Source organism: Hypomesus transpacificus, unplaced genomic scaffold, assembly GCF_021917145.1.
Source record: "Hypomesus transpacificus isolate Combined female unplaced genomic scaffold, fHypTra1 scaffold_154, whole genome shotgun sequence".
NCBI classification, from domain to species: Eukaryota; Metazoa; Chordata; class Actinopteri; order Osmeriformes; family Osmeridae; genus Hypomesus; species Hypomesus transpacificus.
In genome coordinates this window covers 343,496-363,434 of record NW_025813721.1, presented here as the reverse complement: position 1 = coordinate 363,434, position 19,939 = coordinate 343,496, and the positions used below count along the sequence as shown (strand labels likewise).

At 41.5% G+C, this 19,939-nt stretch overlaps 1 protein-coding gene across 8 annotated transcripts in view; it reads right to left on the bottom strand.

Moving 5' to 3' along the window:
• The window catches only part of LOC124488859 (UDP-N-acetylglucosamine--peptide N-acetylglucosaminyltransferase 110 kDa subunit), a 52,320-nt gene that overhangs the window by 23,468 nt on the left and 8,913 nt on the right, over positions 1–19,939 (bottom strand). For 4 of the 8 annotated variants that reach the window (XM_047051430.1, XM_047051433.1, XM_047051432.1 and 1 more), the window contains 6 exons: positions 12,451–12,661; positions 11,773–11,913; positions 11,473–11,573; positions 5,641–5,794; positions 5,418–5,519; positions 5,141–5,320 (listed from right to left, as the gene is read on the bottom strand). In XM_047051430.1, the coding sequence (XP_046907386.1) occupies positions 5,141–5,320; positions 5,418–5,519; positions 5,641–5,794; positions 11,473–11,573; positions 11,773–11,913; positions 12,451–12,661 (889 nt within the window). The remainder of the gene's footprint in view (positions 1–5,140; positions 5,321–5,417; positions 5,520–5,640; positions 5,795–11,472; positions 11,574–11,772; positions 11,914–12,450; positions 12,662–19,939) is intronic. The other 4 variants (XM_047051431.1, XM_047051435.1, XM_047051434.1 and 1 more) reach the window with 1 other exon arrangement.

Sequence of the window (19,939 nt, the reverse complement as noted above, 5' to 3'; positions counted from 1 at the left end):
AAGGTTAAATCTTAAAAGAACAAGAAACACTGTCTGAACATACCTGATCCAGTCAGTAGCCTAACAGAAACAGTATGGCATTGACAGCAATAGTGATCCTTATGTATGTGTATTCCTGTCAGTATTGGGTGTAACGCGTTACAGTAGTCAGACTACTTTTGTTACGTAACGAGTAACTTAACGTGTTACTTATTTAATTGAATGAATCCGTTACTAGTTCCTTGTTCAAACAAGTAACGCGTTACTTAATTTAGTCTTTTAGTCGCGAGCCCTCAGCATGAAGCTAAAAGTCTAGGAAAGTTGAGGATATTTTTCTCACGAGCCAAATTTACCCAGCGTCATGGAGCCGACCAGCTAAATAGTTATTCAAGACTTGCATGTACAGGCATACGTAATGTCACATTAAATAATGTATTGAACTCAAGCTTGTGTGATATGTTGCTGTATCGTTCAGTGGTTAAGGTTTAAGATTTTACAGTCTGGTTCAGTAAATAAGTGAACACCATTTTGCTACCATATACATAGCTATAGCTTAGCTTTGTTTTGCTCTTAGATTCAAACCTAGCGTTGGTAATTGTAGACTTGCTAACTACTAGACTACTCTGCCTGGCATTTTACAACATTATTTATTGATTAAAGAGTTTCTTTTTTCAATAACTTTTGCTTTTCATTATGGTGGATTTTTACCTTGATCCGTCTTGCTGTGTAATGAGGATTAATTATGTTATATGCGAATGACAGAACATTCAGTACAATATGTGCTATTGCTAAAGTCAACCCATTAAATGTGCCTTCTGGGCATAAGTGACCAATGTGAATTGTCTTAGAAATAAAATACCTTTCTAATGTAACGCAAAAGTAACTTACCGCCTTACTCTCTACAGCAAGTAACTAAGTAACGTAACTAGTTACTTTACAAGGAATGTAACTAGTAACTGTAATTAGTTACTTTAAAAAGTAACGTTACCCAACACTGATCACCGTACTGAGGGGCATCATATCTTTCATGATGAATGCTGTTAAGGCTTGAGTAATTTCCACGTGCCGTTGTCAAGTACGTGAATTGGAGTTAGGCTTTTAAACTTTTCGATCAGTGATCCTGTCAGGTGGTATTTGGCTTATTTGACACACTGGTGTTCGGCATTTTTGCTATGCATCGTAAATTGCTTTGTGGTGTTAGGGCTAAATTAGGTTGGTGGTGTTGCCCCGTGAGGTAGCAACATTAGCCAGGCAGGTTTTGCACCATACTTGACACTGCGCAGCATCTTTTTAAAAGGCGAAATATTCCCACACAACTGACTTGCTGTGCCTCTTTGAAACTTCAGCGTCTGTAGTGTCAGGTTCTGTCGAGCCTGAGGCCATCGTACAACAGGTCAAGGTAAAGTGTAGCGTATTTTTCATCTGCAAACTGCTTTACTCTTGCCTGTCACGAGACCAAATTAAAATCAAAGCCTTTGTGTTTACAAAATTTTCTGCACATTGCGATATTATCGCAAATTGAATTAATGGTTCATCCCTAATGAGAAGTGTAGTTATATTTTCTGTTCATTTTTAAACTTCATGAAACTATGGCGGGACACATTAGACCAGGGGTGGCCAACCCTGGTCCTCGAGAGCCTCAGTCCTGCATGTTTTAGATGTTTGCCTGCTCCCGCAAACCTGATTCAAATGAACGGTCATTCTCAGGCTTGGATAACGACCATTCATTTGAATCAGGTGTGCTGAAGCAGGGAAACATCTAAAACCAGGGTTTTTCCTACATAGAGAAAATGTTGGCGCGCGCCAAAGCCGTTTTCCCGAGCGCCAATGACAATCCCAGGCGCCAAAGGCAAAAAAAGTCAGGGATGAAGAAAATAAAAAACCTGTGTTTCATCACGAGTGCAATGCATGTCAGCGAATATGTTCTCAATAGTATGTTTCAAGTAGGCTACAGCCGAACCCTTGTTCTGTTTTGATCAATAATAATCAAGTTGATAAGCGTGTCTTCGTGTTTGTCCATTCGCGCACCTCACAGTTGCATATTGATCAAAGTGGCCACTAAACTGTCGTTCCGCTGCGAGGGCCAGCCCGACGTGCACGAATAGTACACCTGTCCCCTACAAATGCAAATGACATTTCCACTCAAAATGCTGACAAAAGTTTGATTTACGATTTCAAATGCAGCCTCGATTGGTATTCTTAACCTGGAATCATAACATATAGTGCATTGTTTCCTCTATGGCTACATTTCTGCCGCCACGGTATTAAAATCAGGCTGTACAAAAGTTTAGTCCGTATAGCCTATCAGCAGTGACTGTTAGAGTGCATGTCGGAGAATAGCACGGACACATGCTTCACACCGCAGTTGAGATTGCGTGTGCGTCCTTGAGAACTGTAAATCGTATAACATATGTTGTCAGTTCTTAAGCCCGTTATTGTATAAGTCTATAGTTCTTTTAAATACTACAAATTTAAATCAAGTTACATTTTACATTTACATTTATTCATTTAGCAGACGCTTTTATCCAAAGCGACTTCCAAGAGAGAGCTTTACAAAGTGCATAGGTCACTGATAATAACAACAAGATAGCCCCACAGCATTGCGGGTAGTCAAAAACAAGAAGTACATATTGTGAACAACCAAAAAATAAAGGGAAGAAACCATAAGAGCATGTAGTTAAACAAGTTAAAATTACACAACATTAATCTCTAAGTGCAGGTGTACCTGTAGGAAAGCAATAAAAATAGGATTAACTAAAATAGAATACAACAGTTTAAATCAGCTACCACTAACCAACAAGAGCAACAGTCTAAGCAAGAGTCATTGTGATCCTTGAGGAAACTAGCGTTGGGTTCAGCAAACCTTTCCTAAGTACCATTGTACTCCCGGAACAAGTGCGTCTTGAGCCTTCTCTTGAAGGTGGAGAGACAGTCCGTGTCTCTGATGGAGGTGGGGAGTTGATTCCACCACTGCGGTGCCAGGCAGGAGAAGAGCTTGTGCTGGAACCGGGTGGTCTTGAGAGGTGGGACCACCAGGCGGTTGTCTGAAGAAGACCGTAGGTGGCGGGTGGGGGTGTAAGGCTGCAGGAGAGACTTGATGTAGTCGGGCGCAGTCCCGTTCACTGCTCGGAAGGTCAGTACCAGGGTCTTGAATCTGATGCGGGCTGTTATGGGTAGCCAGTGGAGGGAGATGAGGAGCGGGGTAACGTGGGAGTGTCTGGGTAGATTGTAGACCAGACGGGCCGCTGCGTTCTGAATCCTCTGAAGAGGGCGGGTTGCGCATGATGGGAGACCGGCGAGCAGCGAGTTGCAGTAGTCCAACTTGGAGAGGACAAGTGCTTGGACAAGCAGCTGGGTGGAGTGCTCAGACAGGTATCTCCTGATCTTCCGGATGTTGTAGAGGGTGAATCTACACGACCGGGAGACCGCAGCAATGTGGGCCGTAAGGGAGAGTTAACTGGTGATTTTCATTGTTTGTATTCTTCCCCTGCTAGCTAAATTGCACATGTCTGTTGATTTGATAGCGATTGCTGCCCTTTCTCAGGTTTGTATTTTAGGTGCATAATTATGCTGAAGTAGTTTTAATTTATAAAAAGTGGGTTTATTGTTAATATTTGCTACAGAATGCTTAGCCTATCAAGATCAAATGAAGCAGGCAGTGTACATGCTTCAGAGTGGCCTACCTTAATCGATAGGCTAGGCTACTGACCATTTACAATAAGTTGTTACGTCAATTATTAATTGGCAGCATTTATGCCATTTAGAACATACCTTATAACTTTATTGCTTTAGGGGAAATAGGACAAAAATATGTCTGTGTGTGTGTGTGTGTGGGGGGTTATTCCCAAACACTTGGGAATAAATACATTGATTAGAAAAAAGAAAAAAAAAGATGCTCCCCAAAAATATATACATATATTTTTTGGGGGGGACCGAAGACCCATTTTGACCCAGGAAAAACCCTGTCTAAAACATGCAGGACTGAGGCTCTCGAGGACCAGGGTTGGCCACTCCTGCATTAGACTATGATGGGCCGCCACGGTCTAGCCAATGAATGGGAAACAATGCTGCCGTTTCCTACGTTATCAATTGTTATGTTAAGCTGATCAAAATTAAATTGGTTCTGCTCAATTGTCTTAACGCCACAAAGATCTATACATATAGTTAATTACAGAAGTCATTACATGCACAATGGTTTAGCCAGTTGTCATGATTGTAGGCCTAATTCACTATACAATGGTTGAATGTACAGTTCTGCCTAAGAGGTGTTTGCTATGTTTACATTAACACATTTTTACCTGCACGTAATGTGTGACGTCCTGACATTTGACTGTGGCTGGTTAGCTACCGTTAGCTTCACTTTTTGCCACAAAAACGTCAATCCTGCCCGGAATTTGCGGATACAAGCAATGCAATAGGGACCAAGAGGCACAATTTGACACACACATCGTCTATGTAGTGCAAAACATTTGCGAGGAGTTACGGTGGGAAAATAATAATAAATATATATGAGAGAGAATATAGTTAGCGCCTTGCCAAAGACAAGCGCACCCAATGAAAAGTCACTGCACTACCGTAGCCTTCTGTGTCAGAGTTGTTCATTAACAGAACATGCGTGAATTAACAGAAGATACGTCACAGTAGACTATTGCTACAATAATTTTTCTCTATAACTGACCAAAATACAAGGTGTTAATATCACAGGAAAGCATATCAAGCTAGCAACATATGAAACATGATGTCACATCACCTTGGCCTGTTATTTTGTTCTACTGCTTGTAAGTAGCACTTCAAGCTAGCCAGCCATCTTCCTGAAGCGAATTAGCTAGCTAACAAAAACTGAGAAACAGCTGCACCAAGACTTATTTTCCATGGTGTTGGTCTCTACTGAAACAGACTTGTATTGTACAGGCTTTATTGCTAACACGAGCAGGTTTCTGACGTTTGTGACTGCGGCTAGAGGGTTGGCATTAGAGGCAACATTTAACACAAAAACTAAAATAATTTCTAAACCGTGCAACGAAACCTTCCAGAAAGTAACAGCAATGCTTTCGGGAATGACATTTAGTGATTTAGCAGATGCTCTTATCCAGAGGGAATGAGACGCACAATTAACAGCAGAGTAGGCCAATAGTTGGCTGGGTTTGTAATGGTCCTGTACCTTGTCCAGACAGAGGTTTCCGTGGCGTTCGGCGATGGCTTTGCGAAAGCCATGGGAGAGCGGGTACAGCATGCTGTGATGGGGGTGCACCGAGGGCAGACGATTCTTTTCCAGCTGGTCTGCAACAATGCTCACCAGTTTCTTCATACGCTCATCATAGTCTGTCCAGTCACACACAATCTAATGGGTGAAAGCGACAGTTGAGTCTGTAAGTATGTTTTTGTGTGAGAGTAGGAAGTGGCTACCTGGTGGACAAAGTTGCACTTTGAATGATTACCTGCAGACAGTGAGCCAGGTTGCAGTAAGCATCAGGGAAGTCAGGTTTCAGCTTCAGTGCTGTCCGATAGGAAGCTATGGCGTCTGGAATATTACCAGAGTCCTAAGAGCAGAGTAGAGACACTGACATGAGACATCGACTTATGGCATATTGGTATGTAAAGTAGGTGAAGGTGTGTGGAGGGTAGGTTGGTGAAAGTAGATTGTTGAGGAATGTATCCTACCTTGTGTATAGAAGCCAAGTTGCTGTGTGCATCTGCAAAGGCAGGATTTATTTGAATAGCGCGGGTGTAGCACTGCAGAGCCCCTTGAACATCCTGCATCTCCTTCAAGGTGTTACCCATGTTAGAGTAGGCGTCTGCAAACGTGGGGCTGATTCTGGGGGAAGACAGGGACGTTGTTACTGACATGTAATCATCGCTAGATGGTGCTTGTTGCGCGGAGCAAAGGCACGCTCTTAAAGGGGTCATTTACTGATTTTATAAGGTATTTCACACTGTTCCTTAAGGTCTCCGAATAGGGTATGTAACATTGGTTGGGCTGAAAATGGCCTGGGTGCTGTTCTATGCGCCTTAATGCACCCTGTGAATAAAACGAGAGGTTTTCTCCCTTTTATGGTATGCTCATGAATATATAGACAACTGCACGCTGACTGGTTGGTTTACAATGAGTGAAGCTATGGAGCAAAGACGCAACACGGCCAACGGCACTCATTGAAACATCAAAAAGGTGGAGACTTGAAATAAAAACATACTAATAAATCTATAGGGTCGGGATCGATTTAATTGGGTAACGTTACAGCTTAGCTACCGAACTATCATGATTCAACTCAGCTTCAGTTAGCTCTACCTATCTTGCTGAAAAATAAAAAATAAAATAACCTGACAAAGATCTGGACAAACATGCATTGGGAATTGTAGACTTACATGACAACAAGGGTTATTTATTCGAATGAAACGGTCAGGAACATGAATTAACGTTGGCCCCATCTACGCAAACCCTGAGATTGGGGCGTGACAAAGGTACAGACCAGAGTAGGGCTGCACAATTTTGGCCAAAATGATAACCACGATTATTTTGATCATTATTGAGATCACGATTAATTATCACGATTATTTTTTGATTTTATCCCCCCCAAAATTGGGACATAGGCTAATTATAACTGCAGTCACATCCATATTGTGCTACATTCTTGCTAATGTACAAATATGTGCATCAAAATGAAATAGGTCCTCTTGCTTTGTGTAAACCTTTTTTTTTTTTAATAAGCAAAAAGCAACAAAAAAAAAATACTATGAACGAGGCATTTTAAATATTGCTCCATCACACGAATTTGATAGTGGGAAGCCAAAATCGTGATCGTGATTAAAATGCGATTAATTGTACAGCCCTAAACCACAGCCAAATAATGTCGGTTTTTGAAACCGTTTTGCAGCAGCAGTTTCAAATTGTGAGATTTGCATAGGAACGAGGTGTCAATGGACTTTGAGGTTCACTACATGGCCATTTTACCCACAAACTGTCGTTATTCAACTATGACAAGGTCAACTCAGTTTTGCAGTCAATGACCCCTTTAAAAAGGTCCCATGGCATGCTGTTTTTAGATGTTTTTATGTAGGCCTTGGTGCAGAATTACAGCCACTACGAGCAGTCCCCAATGAGCTTTCCTTAGGACGTGCCATTTCTGTGTCTGTAGCTTTAAATGCTATGAGGAGGAGAGAGGCGGGGCTAACAGCCATGCTTCGGTCGTTTGCAAGCCATGATGTCTCTTGAGGAAAAAACAATATCGCGCTAGCACAGTCGTAGCTCATTTTCTCATTGGAGGGCCAAATTCTCTGGGTGGGCAAAGCAGAAAAAGGGGAGGTAACCTTTCCTCTTATGACGACATAAGAGGAACATTTTCAAATCGGAGCGTTTGAGTTTTCATTTTCTCAAAGGCAGAGAAGAATACCCAGTGCTTGGTTTACACCTATCAACATTTCTAGCCGGGAGTCAGGTGGCTGAGTGGTTAGGGAATTGGGCGAGTAATCTGGGGGGTTGCTAAATCGATTCCCGGCCGTGCCGAACAATGTGTCCTTGGGCAAGGCACTTCACTCTACTTGCCTCGGGGGAATGTCCCTGTATTTCTGGATAAGAGCGTCTGATAAGAGCGTCTGCTAAAATTACTAAATGTAAAAGGTAGCCTCTCGGGGACCAAAGGGCAGGCTAGGGGAACTCATTCATGTTAAATAACCTCCTAAAGTGTCATTTTCATGTCATGGGACCTTTAAAATGAATGTGTCTTCGGCAATCTGTCATTTATGTCCGTGTTGTTAGTCTGTGATGGTTGTCTAGCCCTTCAATCATTCAGCAAAATGTAATTCATAGGCTAAAGAATGTCAAACATGTTGCGGGTTAGACATATCAACATTTTATAGTCGGCTGACAAGATCGCATTGTTGTCCCCAGTCAAAAGTATAAAAAAAACGCACAGGGACATCATAAACATTCAATGGTCTATTTACATCCAGTTATACTGGCAAAACATGTTATGTTCTTCATTTATTGTCAGAACACAGTCCATCTATTGCAAAAATGAGAGTGAATTGTTTGGAAATTCTAGGCTATAGACTTGATGTTCGCCTGTTGATGCCTAGCCTATTCAATTTAACAACTTTTGGAATGATAAGACAAAGTGGATAATATGTAAATAAAAATTACATCATACTATTTGAGAATGTGTATTTTGGTTTAATATAGACTATTACTGTAACATTGGGACTCCAGTTTCAAGTGTAAATGGCAGGTTACACAAGGGCAGTTGCGCATGTGAAATTAGAGTGGCATTTGATAAATACTACAACTAGTCTGACAGATCATTTAGAATAGCCTAAGTTTTGTTCCCTTTACATCTACGGACTAAAATGAATAAATAGGCTAATATTGGGTAGCCTGCTGCATTGTGCAAAGGACTTATTTTTTTGTTGAGCTGGTAACCCTTGGATGCATCAAGAGGCGATTCCATCCCCCCAATATGATCGATCATATTTGGTCTCAACAGTTCCTTTCAACTTAGCTTACTTAGCAACTCCTCCTTAGCTTTAGCTTACTCAAATCCAGTTTCCCAACATTCCAAGCATTCCATTCTGATAGGCTTACTTACAGCTCAATAATACATTTAGCTCACTGTATGCGGGGAATAGCATAACAAATATGTGGTTTTAGTAGCCTAGGCGAGGTGGGGGCGGATTAGAGCAGTGGTAAAAAAAATAGTTTGCATCTAAGGGTGTGTTCACACTTGGCAGGTTTGGTTTGATGAAAACAAACTTTGATTTGATTGCTCTGTTACCAAGGCTATAATTAGATTGGTTGGTCCGGACCAAGAGATCTAAGGTAACCGAACTACAAGTGTGAACACGACAGTCATAAACGCCACCAGCGATGAGTAGTAGCCCAATTAGAAACTAGCATTTTCTTTTTGGACCATTTTGTGTTGATGTAAATACACAAGCCACAGTCCAATTTCTTGTTCAGGGAGCAAACATTTGAGAGCAGGATAAATGGGACAGCAAGCAGAGATCGTAGCTTTTAACTTAGATGTTCCAAACTAATAGGCAAACTTCTCTCATTTTTGCAATACTTGGACAGTGCCCTGTTAATAAATTAAGAACAATAACTCATGCCAGAATAACTGGATCTATCAAACCCTTGAATGTTTATGAGACCATTTCAAAAGCTCCTTCTATAGACCTACTGATCGCAAACTATAGTTTGAGTATTCAGTAATTCGCCTTACATAACATACTGTAATTTTTTATTGGTGATTTTATTGGCTAATGATTCGTTAGACCCATGTTTGAATACATGCAAAAATGCTTTTATTAGTTACGTTTATCTGCTTTACAAAACATTGCTTATTTGCAATTGTAAATTATTGTTGCCGCTCTAAAATAATGGGACATCAGAATTGTGCTTAATACCATTGTCTCCACACAAATGTGAAAAAATCCCCTTCGTATAATTGGGGTGTGCTTGCCTTCGGCGAAAAAGTCAGCATATTTTTGTGATAGCAAACTGGTTTTTAATTAGCCATGTCCCCCTAAATTAATATCAAACTTATTTACATTTTGGGGGGCTTATTTTCAGTTGGCAGACGGTACTGTTTGAATTGCAATTCAATCTGAAATACTACCAGTGACAATGTTGTTACAGTAGCTTGTTTCAAAGGGTGTTCGCTTGTTTCAAAGGGTGTTCTTAATGAATTATGCAATATGAGTAGGCTAAATGCTTGAAAATATCACTAGAAGGGAAAACGGACCCACCTGCAACCAACGCAAACAAGCACACCCTACAATTTCCGCAGAAATTGTACCCTCTCTAGTTACATTATTGTTATCATTTGTATAAACTATAAATGTTGGGTATATTTATACTGGGCTGTCAAGCGATTAAAATCTTTAATTGCATTTAATCGTATTATTTTATATGATGAATCGCAATTAATCACAAAATCATTCAATCTATTTAATCTGTTTAGATTTTACCCCAATAAACGATCCAAACATTATAACATTAAAAGGGTGTACTTAAAAACATCAAATAGGCTTAACTGGATGATAATGTCCATATAACAAGTTCAGATGGAACACAACTTAAATTGTGAGGGAGTTTTATTCACTCACAAACTATACTGCTGTATAATAAACATCCACAAAACTTGACTTGTTCTGGAATATAAAACACATTTAAGACATGTCGTCTCATAGCCTACTACGATATCCTGCTCCATAATATTCAAATCTCACTCGAACATACTTCACTTATACTTAAGCAACCACAGATTGACCTTAATATTGAACAATACAGTTTCTATTTTGTTGAACCCAGGTCAGCTGGTCGCTTCTTTTGCGAGTGTTTTCTGCCATATATTACCGGAGCGAACGCTGCTGCTGTGCATGTGATAGTTTAAGCTGGAAGTACTCCGTTGAAAACTAAACTCAGCCTGACAATCAGTACACACATCCTTAGTTTTGTCAACCGAGCCATCAACTTTTTAAAATGGAACTTCCCATCTAAAAGCCCTCTCCATCATTCAGCTCCCGTCGGCAGTCAGTCATGTGACGACAGGTGATTCCCAGGGCCAAAAAGAAACCTGCGTTAACGGCACCATTTTTATTTTATTTTACTTGTTAAAGTGAGATTGCGTTAACGCATTATTAACTTTGACAGCCCTAATGTATACACTATATATTAAACTTTGTCTGATTAACATAAGATTTGCATACGGGAGCCCTTGCGACATGTGCTGATAGAAAAGAGAATCGCAGTTTTGGAATACAGGAAACAAAATGGCAGAATGTGCACCTGGCCTATTTAACAATATGCAGGAGTGGAACAGCCTTAAATTAGCTTTTCCCGGTGGGATTTTGAAGAAAAAAAAAATACTGGGTGGAAAAAAAACGGGGGTTTTCTTGCATAGAGAAAACGTTGGCGTGCGCCAAAGCCGTTTTCCCGAGCGCCAATGACAAATCCTGAGCACCAAAGGCAAAAAAAAGTCTGCGATGAAGAAAAGAAAAAAGCTGTGTTCATCACACGTGCAATGCATGTCAGTGAATATGTTCTCAATAGTATGTTTCAAGTAGGCTACAGCCGAACCCTCGTTCTGTTTTGATCAATAGTAATAGAGTTGATAAGCGTGTCTTCTTGTCTGATCAATAGGCAACTGTGAGGTGCGAAAATTGACAAGAGTGATTTCCGATTTCCAACGCAGCCTCCATTGGTATTCTTAACCTGGAATGATAATATATAGTGCGGTGTTTCCTCTATGGCTAAATTTCTGCCGCCACAGTATCAAAAATCAGGCTGTACAAAATATTATGGCATATATATGTATTTTTTGGGGGGGGAGCACCGAAGACCCATTTTGACCCAGGAAAATCCCTGAAAACACATATCTAGGAGAAATCAAGCAAGCAGGGTCCCAGAATTTGATAGAGTGCGAAGATACCCCCCCAAAAATCCTCTTTGCTGGGTCAAAATGACCTCTCTCGGCACTTGTAGTGTGTGTACTAACTAACCTGATGGCCTCCTTGTAATGCATGAGTGCCTCCTGGAGCTTCCCCTGCTGCTGCAACACACTGGCCAGGTTAGAATGAGCTGCAGCAAACTCTGGGAAAACCTGAAATGGGACCGGGAGAAACACACACAATCAACATAAAATCTTCTGGTACATCAGTTTGTCAACCACATTAAATTGGTCTAGCAGACCCTTGTTTGACATGGTAAAAATAAGGGAGTGTTGTGGGGATCAAGAAGGGTGGCTGCATTACTTATAAAGCCTGAGAAAGAAAAACAGAGTGTTAAGGAGAAGAGCTGACCTCCAAGGCTTTCCTGTAGAGCTGTACAGCCTCCTCAATGTTTCCCTGCTCACGTTTGATGTTGGCCAGGTTGTTGAGGGAGTCGGCATGTGTCGGGCACAGACGTAGGGCTGTGTTGTAACACTCTTCAGCCTCAGACACCTATATGGGTACAGACACACCACAGGGTTAAATAAACCATAGTCACACAGGAAGACACACATGCAATATCCTAAGCAACACACTTCCACTGGCTTCCTCCCTCACACGTACATGCACACAGGATTTCTCTCCTATACACACCGTCAACTAACACAAACCGTTTCAATAGGACTTTAAAACGACTACCTATACGAGGATAGAAATGTTAACTGTCTCATTGTTTCTCCATTGTCAGTCATGCATATAGTGTAACTACCTGCTAATAATGCACTTGAAGGATAAGCAAATACACCAGTACTGTAGCATAGGGGTTGGTCCTTGTCATCCTTTACAGCAGACAATCATTAATCTCTTACACTGATGCCAAGGGAGGAATGCAGCCATGCATAGTAACCAACAGTCAGACCGATATAGGACAGGTGCACAAGGAGGAAAACCAGACTGAAACCAGAAGGATGGGGCATGCGTTGGTCCATCGTGTTATAGCAGTAAAGACATGTATGGAGCAGGTCTTTGCGGAGGGACATACACACACACCGTGTGCTTTCTTACATTGCCCTTCTCTTTGAGGGCGTTGGCTAAATTACAATAGGCATCTGGGAAGTGTGGCTGCAGCTCAATGGCTCGGCGGTACGTGTCGATGGCCAGGTCGATCAAGCCCTGCTCGTAGTACACACATGCCAAGTTGCCGTGGACAACAGCATGGTTGGGACTCAGGCTTAGGGCACGAAGGTAGCCCGCTACAGCTCTAGAAGAGACAAGAAAACAGACAAGTCAGGCAGAACTAGATTTTTTTTTGAAGAATTCAGACAAGGATCAAAAACTACTTTCTTAGGGTTAAAAAAGCCTTAGGTGTTTGAGTAATAGAACCTGGAACACAATGAAATAAGTTTTTACTTCCACCTGAATTTTGTTTTGCATACAGATTGCCTGCAGCTGCTATATAACAAATCACCATTCCATCTTGCAGGGGAAATGAGAAGACAACTGTTTCATTTACAATTCACTCTTAGTATTTTAAGTTGTAAATGAGCAGCAACAAATGTATGCTTTTAAATCTATGTAATCTTCATAAATAGTAAGTATGTACTTTTATATAAAATATACAGAAATATCAGTTGTAAAAATTACAGCTAATAAACGGACCCCACTGCAACAGACGCAAGCAAGCACACCCTACAATTTCCCCGGAAATTGTACCCTCTAGTTTCTACTTTGTATTTCTGAAGATTGATGAGGAGGATGAGGAATAATAATAATAATCCCAACAACCTTCATCCCAAGTCTCGTGCTTTCTTGTCGAGTGCATTCTTCACCACTTCTTGAAGCAAATATTTTGTTTTCCTTATCCGTTTTGCCATGATTCGAGGTCCAAAAGTGTCAACAGTGACCAAAACTACGCTGTTTACCTTTTGCGCACAGACACATTAAAACCTGTGGCAATTGTGAGCGAGCTGTATGCACAGACTTTTAAGTTGAAGGTTTGAAACTTCCCCCTACACCCCCATATCATTGTGTTCAGAATGTAATTGTCTATATGACATGCCAGTCATTGAGAACCAATAGCAGCTGGCTCCATCTTTAGACAGAGTGTAGGGGGCATCATTCCAATTCAGCCTCTCGTTGCCTATTGAATGGGACATGGAAGCTCCTATTGGGTCAAATGAGGTGTCGATCGAAGGGTCAAAGCGCAGTGGCCAATTTGAGATATCAGGAATATTTACAAGGAAACCCAAGTTATGACAAAGTTTACGTGAATGACTGGACGCATCAGTCTGCAAATTTAGAATGATGCAACAAGTCCATGGCTATTTATGGAAGCAATACATTGTTTTGGAGAAGAGAAAAAAAACTTGTTGTTTGGACCTTTGACCATGTAAAAAGTTGTTACATTCCTCTTTACTGAGGAATCCTAAATCCTACAATTACATAGGTCCCGCCTACCGGAGGAATCCTAATACTTAAGGGGGTACAGTTTCTGGGGAGATTGTGAGGTGTGCTTGTGTCCGTTGCAGATGCATTTACACTTCAAAATGAAACAGGGTTCTCTTCTCTTTTCCCTTAGTGCAAGAGGGAATGGTCAGATAGTTGAAACAGTTGGATCAAAACTTAAAAAAAAGGGTCAATCCTATGTAAAAATGATCCTAACCTATATTATGATTCAGTAGCAAACTGTGACTCTTAAACCTTGGCCCTATGACCTAAATTACTTGTCGGTAAAAAAACACAAGATACAGTGCGCACAATATTAAGGTCTACATGAAATTGTGTTGGTCATTAAGCACCATTTGAGCCAGCCGTCGCGGCACTATTCACGTAATTGTACACAATGACGTTGCATTGGAACAGATTGACCGGTCATTCTGTACTACACTATAAATGAAGTGAACAAACAGGCTAGCTAGTTTAGGCTTGTGATCGCGATTCTCCGTTCCCACAGCGGGCGGAACTTGTCATAAAGTTAGCGATAACAAGGCCCACCCATTTAGAGGGAAGATATGATTGGTCAATTTTACCGTCAATGGAAATTAGTCTTTCATTGAATTTCTATCAAGCGGCCCTCTGTAAAATTCATAGCTGGACCACCAATCACAGAGCTAGTTGCATAGCATATTCCTCCCAACAACGGAGGCAGCAAAATTCTGATAGGGTGACAAAACAGGATTTTTGGTCATTAAACTCTTCACATTACAACATAAACTGAATAGGGCAGGATTGAAGGGTTTATTTCAGAAACATTGTCAATTTATGGATTGATAAAATACAATTATAACAGATTACTTTTAAAATATATTTTTAGAATATATTAGGCCCTCTCTGAGGGCCCTGACGGTTCCCCACTGTTATGACTTAAGGCACACTGAGTCTGAAATTTGAGTCCGAAATGTTCGCACGTAAAAAAATAAACACAACCTCATGTTATGTCAATCACGCTTACACACTGCCTCCAAAACGTTCTTCCGTCAAAAAAAAGTTTGGATTAGGTTCGATTTTCAGCGTTTTTCGCATCCATAGCCAGTAGGGGTGTAACGATACACTCAGCTCACGATTTAAATGTATCACAAAACTGAGTGTACAATGCAATACGTATCACAATATTTTGAACAACGTTTTAAATTAAACTGAAATTGACTTAAAGGGGCAATTGACTGGGTTTTTTGGGTATTTCACACTGTTCCTTAAGGTCTCCGAATAGGGTATGTAACATGGGTTGGGTTGAAAATGGCCCGGGTGCTGTTCTATGCCCTCTGACAGATCCTCTGAAATGTTCCCGGGAAAAAACAATAGCTTTTCTCCTTTTATGGTATGCTCATTAATATTTAGATCAGCTGCGCGCTGATTGGTTGGTTATCAACGAGTGAAGCTGGGAGCAAAAACGCAACACGGCCAACAGCAGCACTCGCTGAAACACCGAAGTTGGAGACTTGAAATAAAAACGCGCAAATAAATCTATTGTGTCTACACAACACTGTTTTCAACAGATTGACTATTACTTGTTTCCACTTCTGTTGTTGAAGCAAACTGGATTGACTTAGGTGGGTAGAACATTAGGCTACAGCTTAGCAACCAAACCATATCGTGATTCTACTCGGCTTCAGTTAGCTAGCTAGGCTAGCTCTAGATATCTTGCTGTAAAATAACATGACAAAGATCTGGACAAACATGCATCGTGAATTGTAGATTTTCATTACACAGGTTATTTATTTGAATGAAACACAGTCAGGAACATGAATCAACGTTAGCCCCATTGCCAATAAACTAGGCTAAATGATCACACATTCTACCTATGCTCTTGCGTTAACTAGCAAGCTAAACTTGTTTACATGCCTACAGTCTAGGTGTTACTAGCAACAGTTACTAGCAATGCTAACGTATCCTGTATCTAGAACCTGCCTTTCTCCAGTTCTTTCAAATAGATTATCTAGACAGGCGTTAGCAATAAGCCAGACTGCAGTTCGTTTTCTGGCTATTTTTCGGAAGCTTCCCTTCTAATGCCGACTACAGCTAGTCTAGCTAGAGTCATTTGATGTGTGTAGAAACGTATTTAGCATTCTACCTGGTATGCTATATACAGGAAACGTTAGCATTGCTAATAACTGTTAGCACAACATCATACTGTCCTTAGAGCTTGCGGTTGCAATGAGCATACGGTTGGAACAGCACCTCTTTCCAGGTTCAGCTTCCTAGCATATCCTGCTTGAAATTGTCCAAGGTTGTCAAAACTGTCTTGGGTGAAATGTTCAGAGCAAATGAATGATTGAGTGTCGAACTTCGCGGGGATCTTCTCATAGACAACAGCAGCCATGCCTGTTGAATGTTTGGCTCCTTGGGAAGACTGTGAGTGTTAGCCTTCCCTGTACAGCCTGGAACACAGCATTTACGACTGGTCCATTTTCAATATCCTTGTTATAATTCAAAACGTTCTTCTTTGTTCAAGTTCAAGTTCAAGTCTTTTATTTGTCAGGTGCACAGAGCAACACAAGGTTAGACTGGGGACTGAAATTCTTAAGACAAGACAACGCAAGCACTTGGCATAACATAACATATAAGTACACAGAACAAATTTACATCTATGCTGAGCTTAGATAAGTGAACTTCCTAAATATACAGATAGCAATAAATAAACGACTATACTAACCCTAACACTAAAACTTCCTAAATTACAGATAACAATAAATAGTACGCTATACTAACCCTAATACACAAAAAAAAAAAAAAAAAAAAAAAAAAAAAACCTGTTACAACCCTATAAACTAATCTAACCTAAATGGAGTACAGTGCAGTAGTGCAAATTTACAGATCAGTGACTTTGTCAATGACCAGACAGGAGCCTGGTGGCGAGGTACAGTAGTGCAATGTTACTGAAAGAGCAACCAGTAGCTGAAAGTGACAGTGTATAAGTGACTAGTGTGCAGTAAAAATGTCCATATCAGTGTCCATTGAGAAGCCTGATGACCCTTGGGTAGAAACTGTTGTCCAGTCTGCGTGTGCGCGACCGGATGCTGCGGTAACGCCTGCCAGAAGGCAACGGGGTAAAGAGACTGAAGGATGGGTGGGAACAGTCTCTTAGAATCCTGCTGGCTTTCCTAAGGCAACGTGTGTGGTAGGTGTCCTGTAGGGCTGGGAGCTTCCTGCCGATGATGAACTCAGCAGAACGGACCACACTTCGTAGGGCCTTGCGGTCCCGGTCTGTGCAGCTCCCATACCACACTGTGATACAACCAGTCAGAATGCTTTCTATAGTGCATCTGTAAAAGTTAGTAAGGATGACTGAGTCCATACCAAACTTCTTCAGTCTCCTCAGGAAGAAGAGGCGCTTACGGGCCGTTTTGACCACCTTGTCCGTGTGAGCAGACCAGGTGAGGTCATTGCTGATGTTCACCCCGAGGAACTTGAAGCAGCTGACCTTCTCCACTTCCGATCCATTGATGAATAGGGGTGCATGCTCCTCCTCCTGCCGCCTCCTAAAGTCCACAATCATCTCCTTGGTCTTGCTGATGTTAAGGGAGAGGTTGTTGTCCTGACACCATGATGTCAGGGTGTCAACCTCCTCTCTGTAGGCTGACTCGTCACTGTCAGAGATGAGGCCCACGATGGTTGTGTCGTCAGCAAACTTAACGAGGAGGTTGGAGCTGTGCGTAGCCGCACAGTCGTGGGTGAACAAGGAGAACAGGAGAGGGCTGAGCACACAGCCCTGGGGGGTGCCTGTGTTGGTGATCAGTACAGATGAAGTGCGGTCACCGATTCTCACCACCTGTGGCCTCCCCGTCAGGAAGTGGAAGATCCACTTGCAGAGGGAGGTGCTTAGTCCCAGGTCCACAAGCTTGGAGACCAGTCTGGAGGGGATGATGGTGTTGAATGCAGAGCTGTAGTCAATGAACAGCATCCTCACATATGTATTCCCCTTGTCCAGGTGGGAGAGAGCGGTGTGCATGGTCAGAGCGATGGCATCGTCTGTAGACCTATTGGACCGGTATGCAAACTGCATAGGGTCCAGTGTGGGGGGCAGCGAGGAGCAGATGAATGATTTGACTAGCCGCTCGAAGCACTTCATGATGATAGAGGTCAGTGCTATTGGGCGATAGTCATTCAGACATGTGACCTTGGTGTTCTTGGGCACAGGGATGATGGTGGTCCTCTTGAAGCAGGTGGGGAGTACAGACAGGTTCCTTATAAGTAGTTCCTTATAAGTAATGTAATTCCTTATAAGTAGCCTACACAGAGCAGCGCGCAGCTAAACTAGTATCGGAGATAGACGCTACCTCGGGCTGGTCTGAATGTAAATTCTGGGGCGTGACAAAGATACAGACCAGAGCCAATAAGAGGGCGATCACCGGTCCTACGTAGGACCGGTGGCTTTGTTGAAAAGCTAGGGTTTACAGCCAAATTTTTTCTTTTTGAGATTTGAATAGGAAAAAGGTGTCAATGGACTTTGATATTCACGGTATGTTCAGTTTACCCTCCGAACTGTCGTTTTTCAACAATGACAAAATAAAATCGGTTTTGCAGTCAATTGCCCCTTTAAGATTTATTACTGAACCATTAAACATTTTCAATAATTGTCCTTGTTCTACATACAATTTGTTAAAACCGTTCAAGCAATTTCTGTGAATGCAATGACTGCACGCATGACGCAGGTGCAGAGTAGGTTGCGTGCTGGTAGCTCAACCAATAGGAACAAACAGACGTCGTATTGTAAAACTATTGCTACTATTGCTGTATAACTACGATACATAGTGTAACAATTGTAACAATATTGCGATATGATATTCAACAATATATTGTTACATCCATAATAGCCAGCATCGTGAGAGCCACCGAATTTTTAGGCTGACGATTGCGAAAAAAAGCATATGAAAATTTCTGACTCAGGCTCTGGCTTTTAGACTTCCCCTCAAGTTTTTTTCTTTCAAGTGATATGTTTCGCATATGTATGTGCATTTACTTATCATTTTATTAATAAAGAACCCCCTTTGAAACAACCAAATTCTAACAACGTTGTCACTGGCAGTATCTTAGCTGGAATCCCGATTGAAACTGTACCCACTAAACGGAAAAATTGCCCCCAAACTAACTTGAAATGTCTTTCTGGAAAACTTGCTAATATAACAAGTTTACTGTGACTAGTGATCATTGTGTCAGTAACAACGTCCCTGTCTGAAGACTAGGGGGTCATGTGATAGGGTATACGCGTTTAAAGTAGGTAAAACTACCTTTCACTAATCCACACCATTCAGATATTCAATGGCATTGATTGCTCTACAGGACTTATGATCATCATTTGATACCCCTCTCATGGTTAATTAATTTAATAATCCCCCTCTCATGGTTAATTAATTTAATAATCCATCAGTCCCACCACATTACTAGCTCAACAGAGCAAATACAGGGAAAACAAAGCTGATGAAGTATTAGCAAACTGGTTGGTAATAATGTAATACTGTAGTTGTAGCTACAGAGCTGGTACATGCGGTGCTTTGGATAACTGGATTATCTGCTACAGAAGAGCACATCCAAGCAGAAATTGGGTACCATTTTCCTCACCTGGAGAAGCCGGCTGTGCTCCGTTTTGTTCTTAGATTGAGAACTGACCCCCGGACTGGTAATTTACACTCACCTGGACGAGGTTGATTGTAATAGTAGTGCTCCCCTCCATGCTGGGGATAGGTAGACACTCAGCTAACTACAAGTAGTAATATACAAATGACGTGTGTGGGACTGCTAACCAAAAGAACCTAGGGGAACCCACTTCTATTTTCCCAGAGTTGTAGAGATATCCAAGCTGAGTGGTGATATCACTGAAATGCATATCAAGCTACTTAAGTAGAGCTACATATGAGACATTATCACCTTGGCCTGTGCCCTTGTAGTTGTCCCGGAAGCTAGCTAACAAAAAACGGACAGTAACTTTGAAACAAACAGGGCAACACCACGGATGTAGCCAGCTATGTTTCCTGCGATACCACCATCCAGGGCTGTATTTTTGTTTGTCAACTGTAACTAGTTATGCAAGTAGAAAAATGAC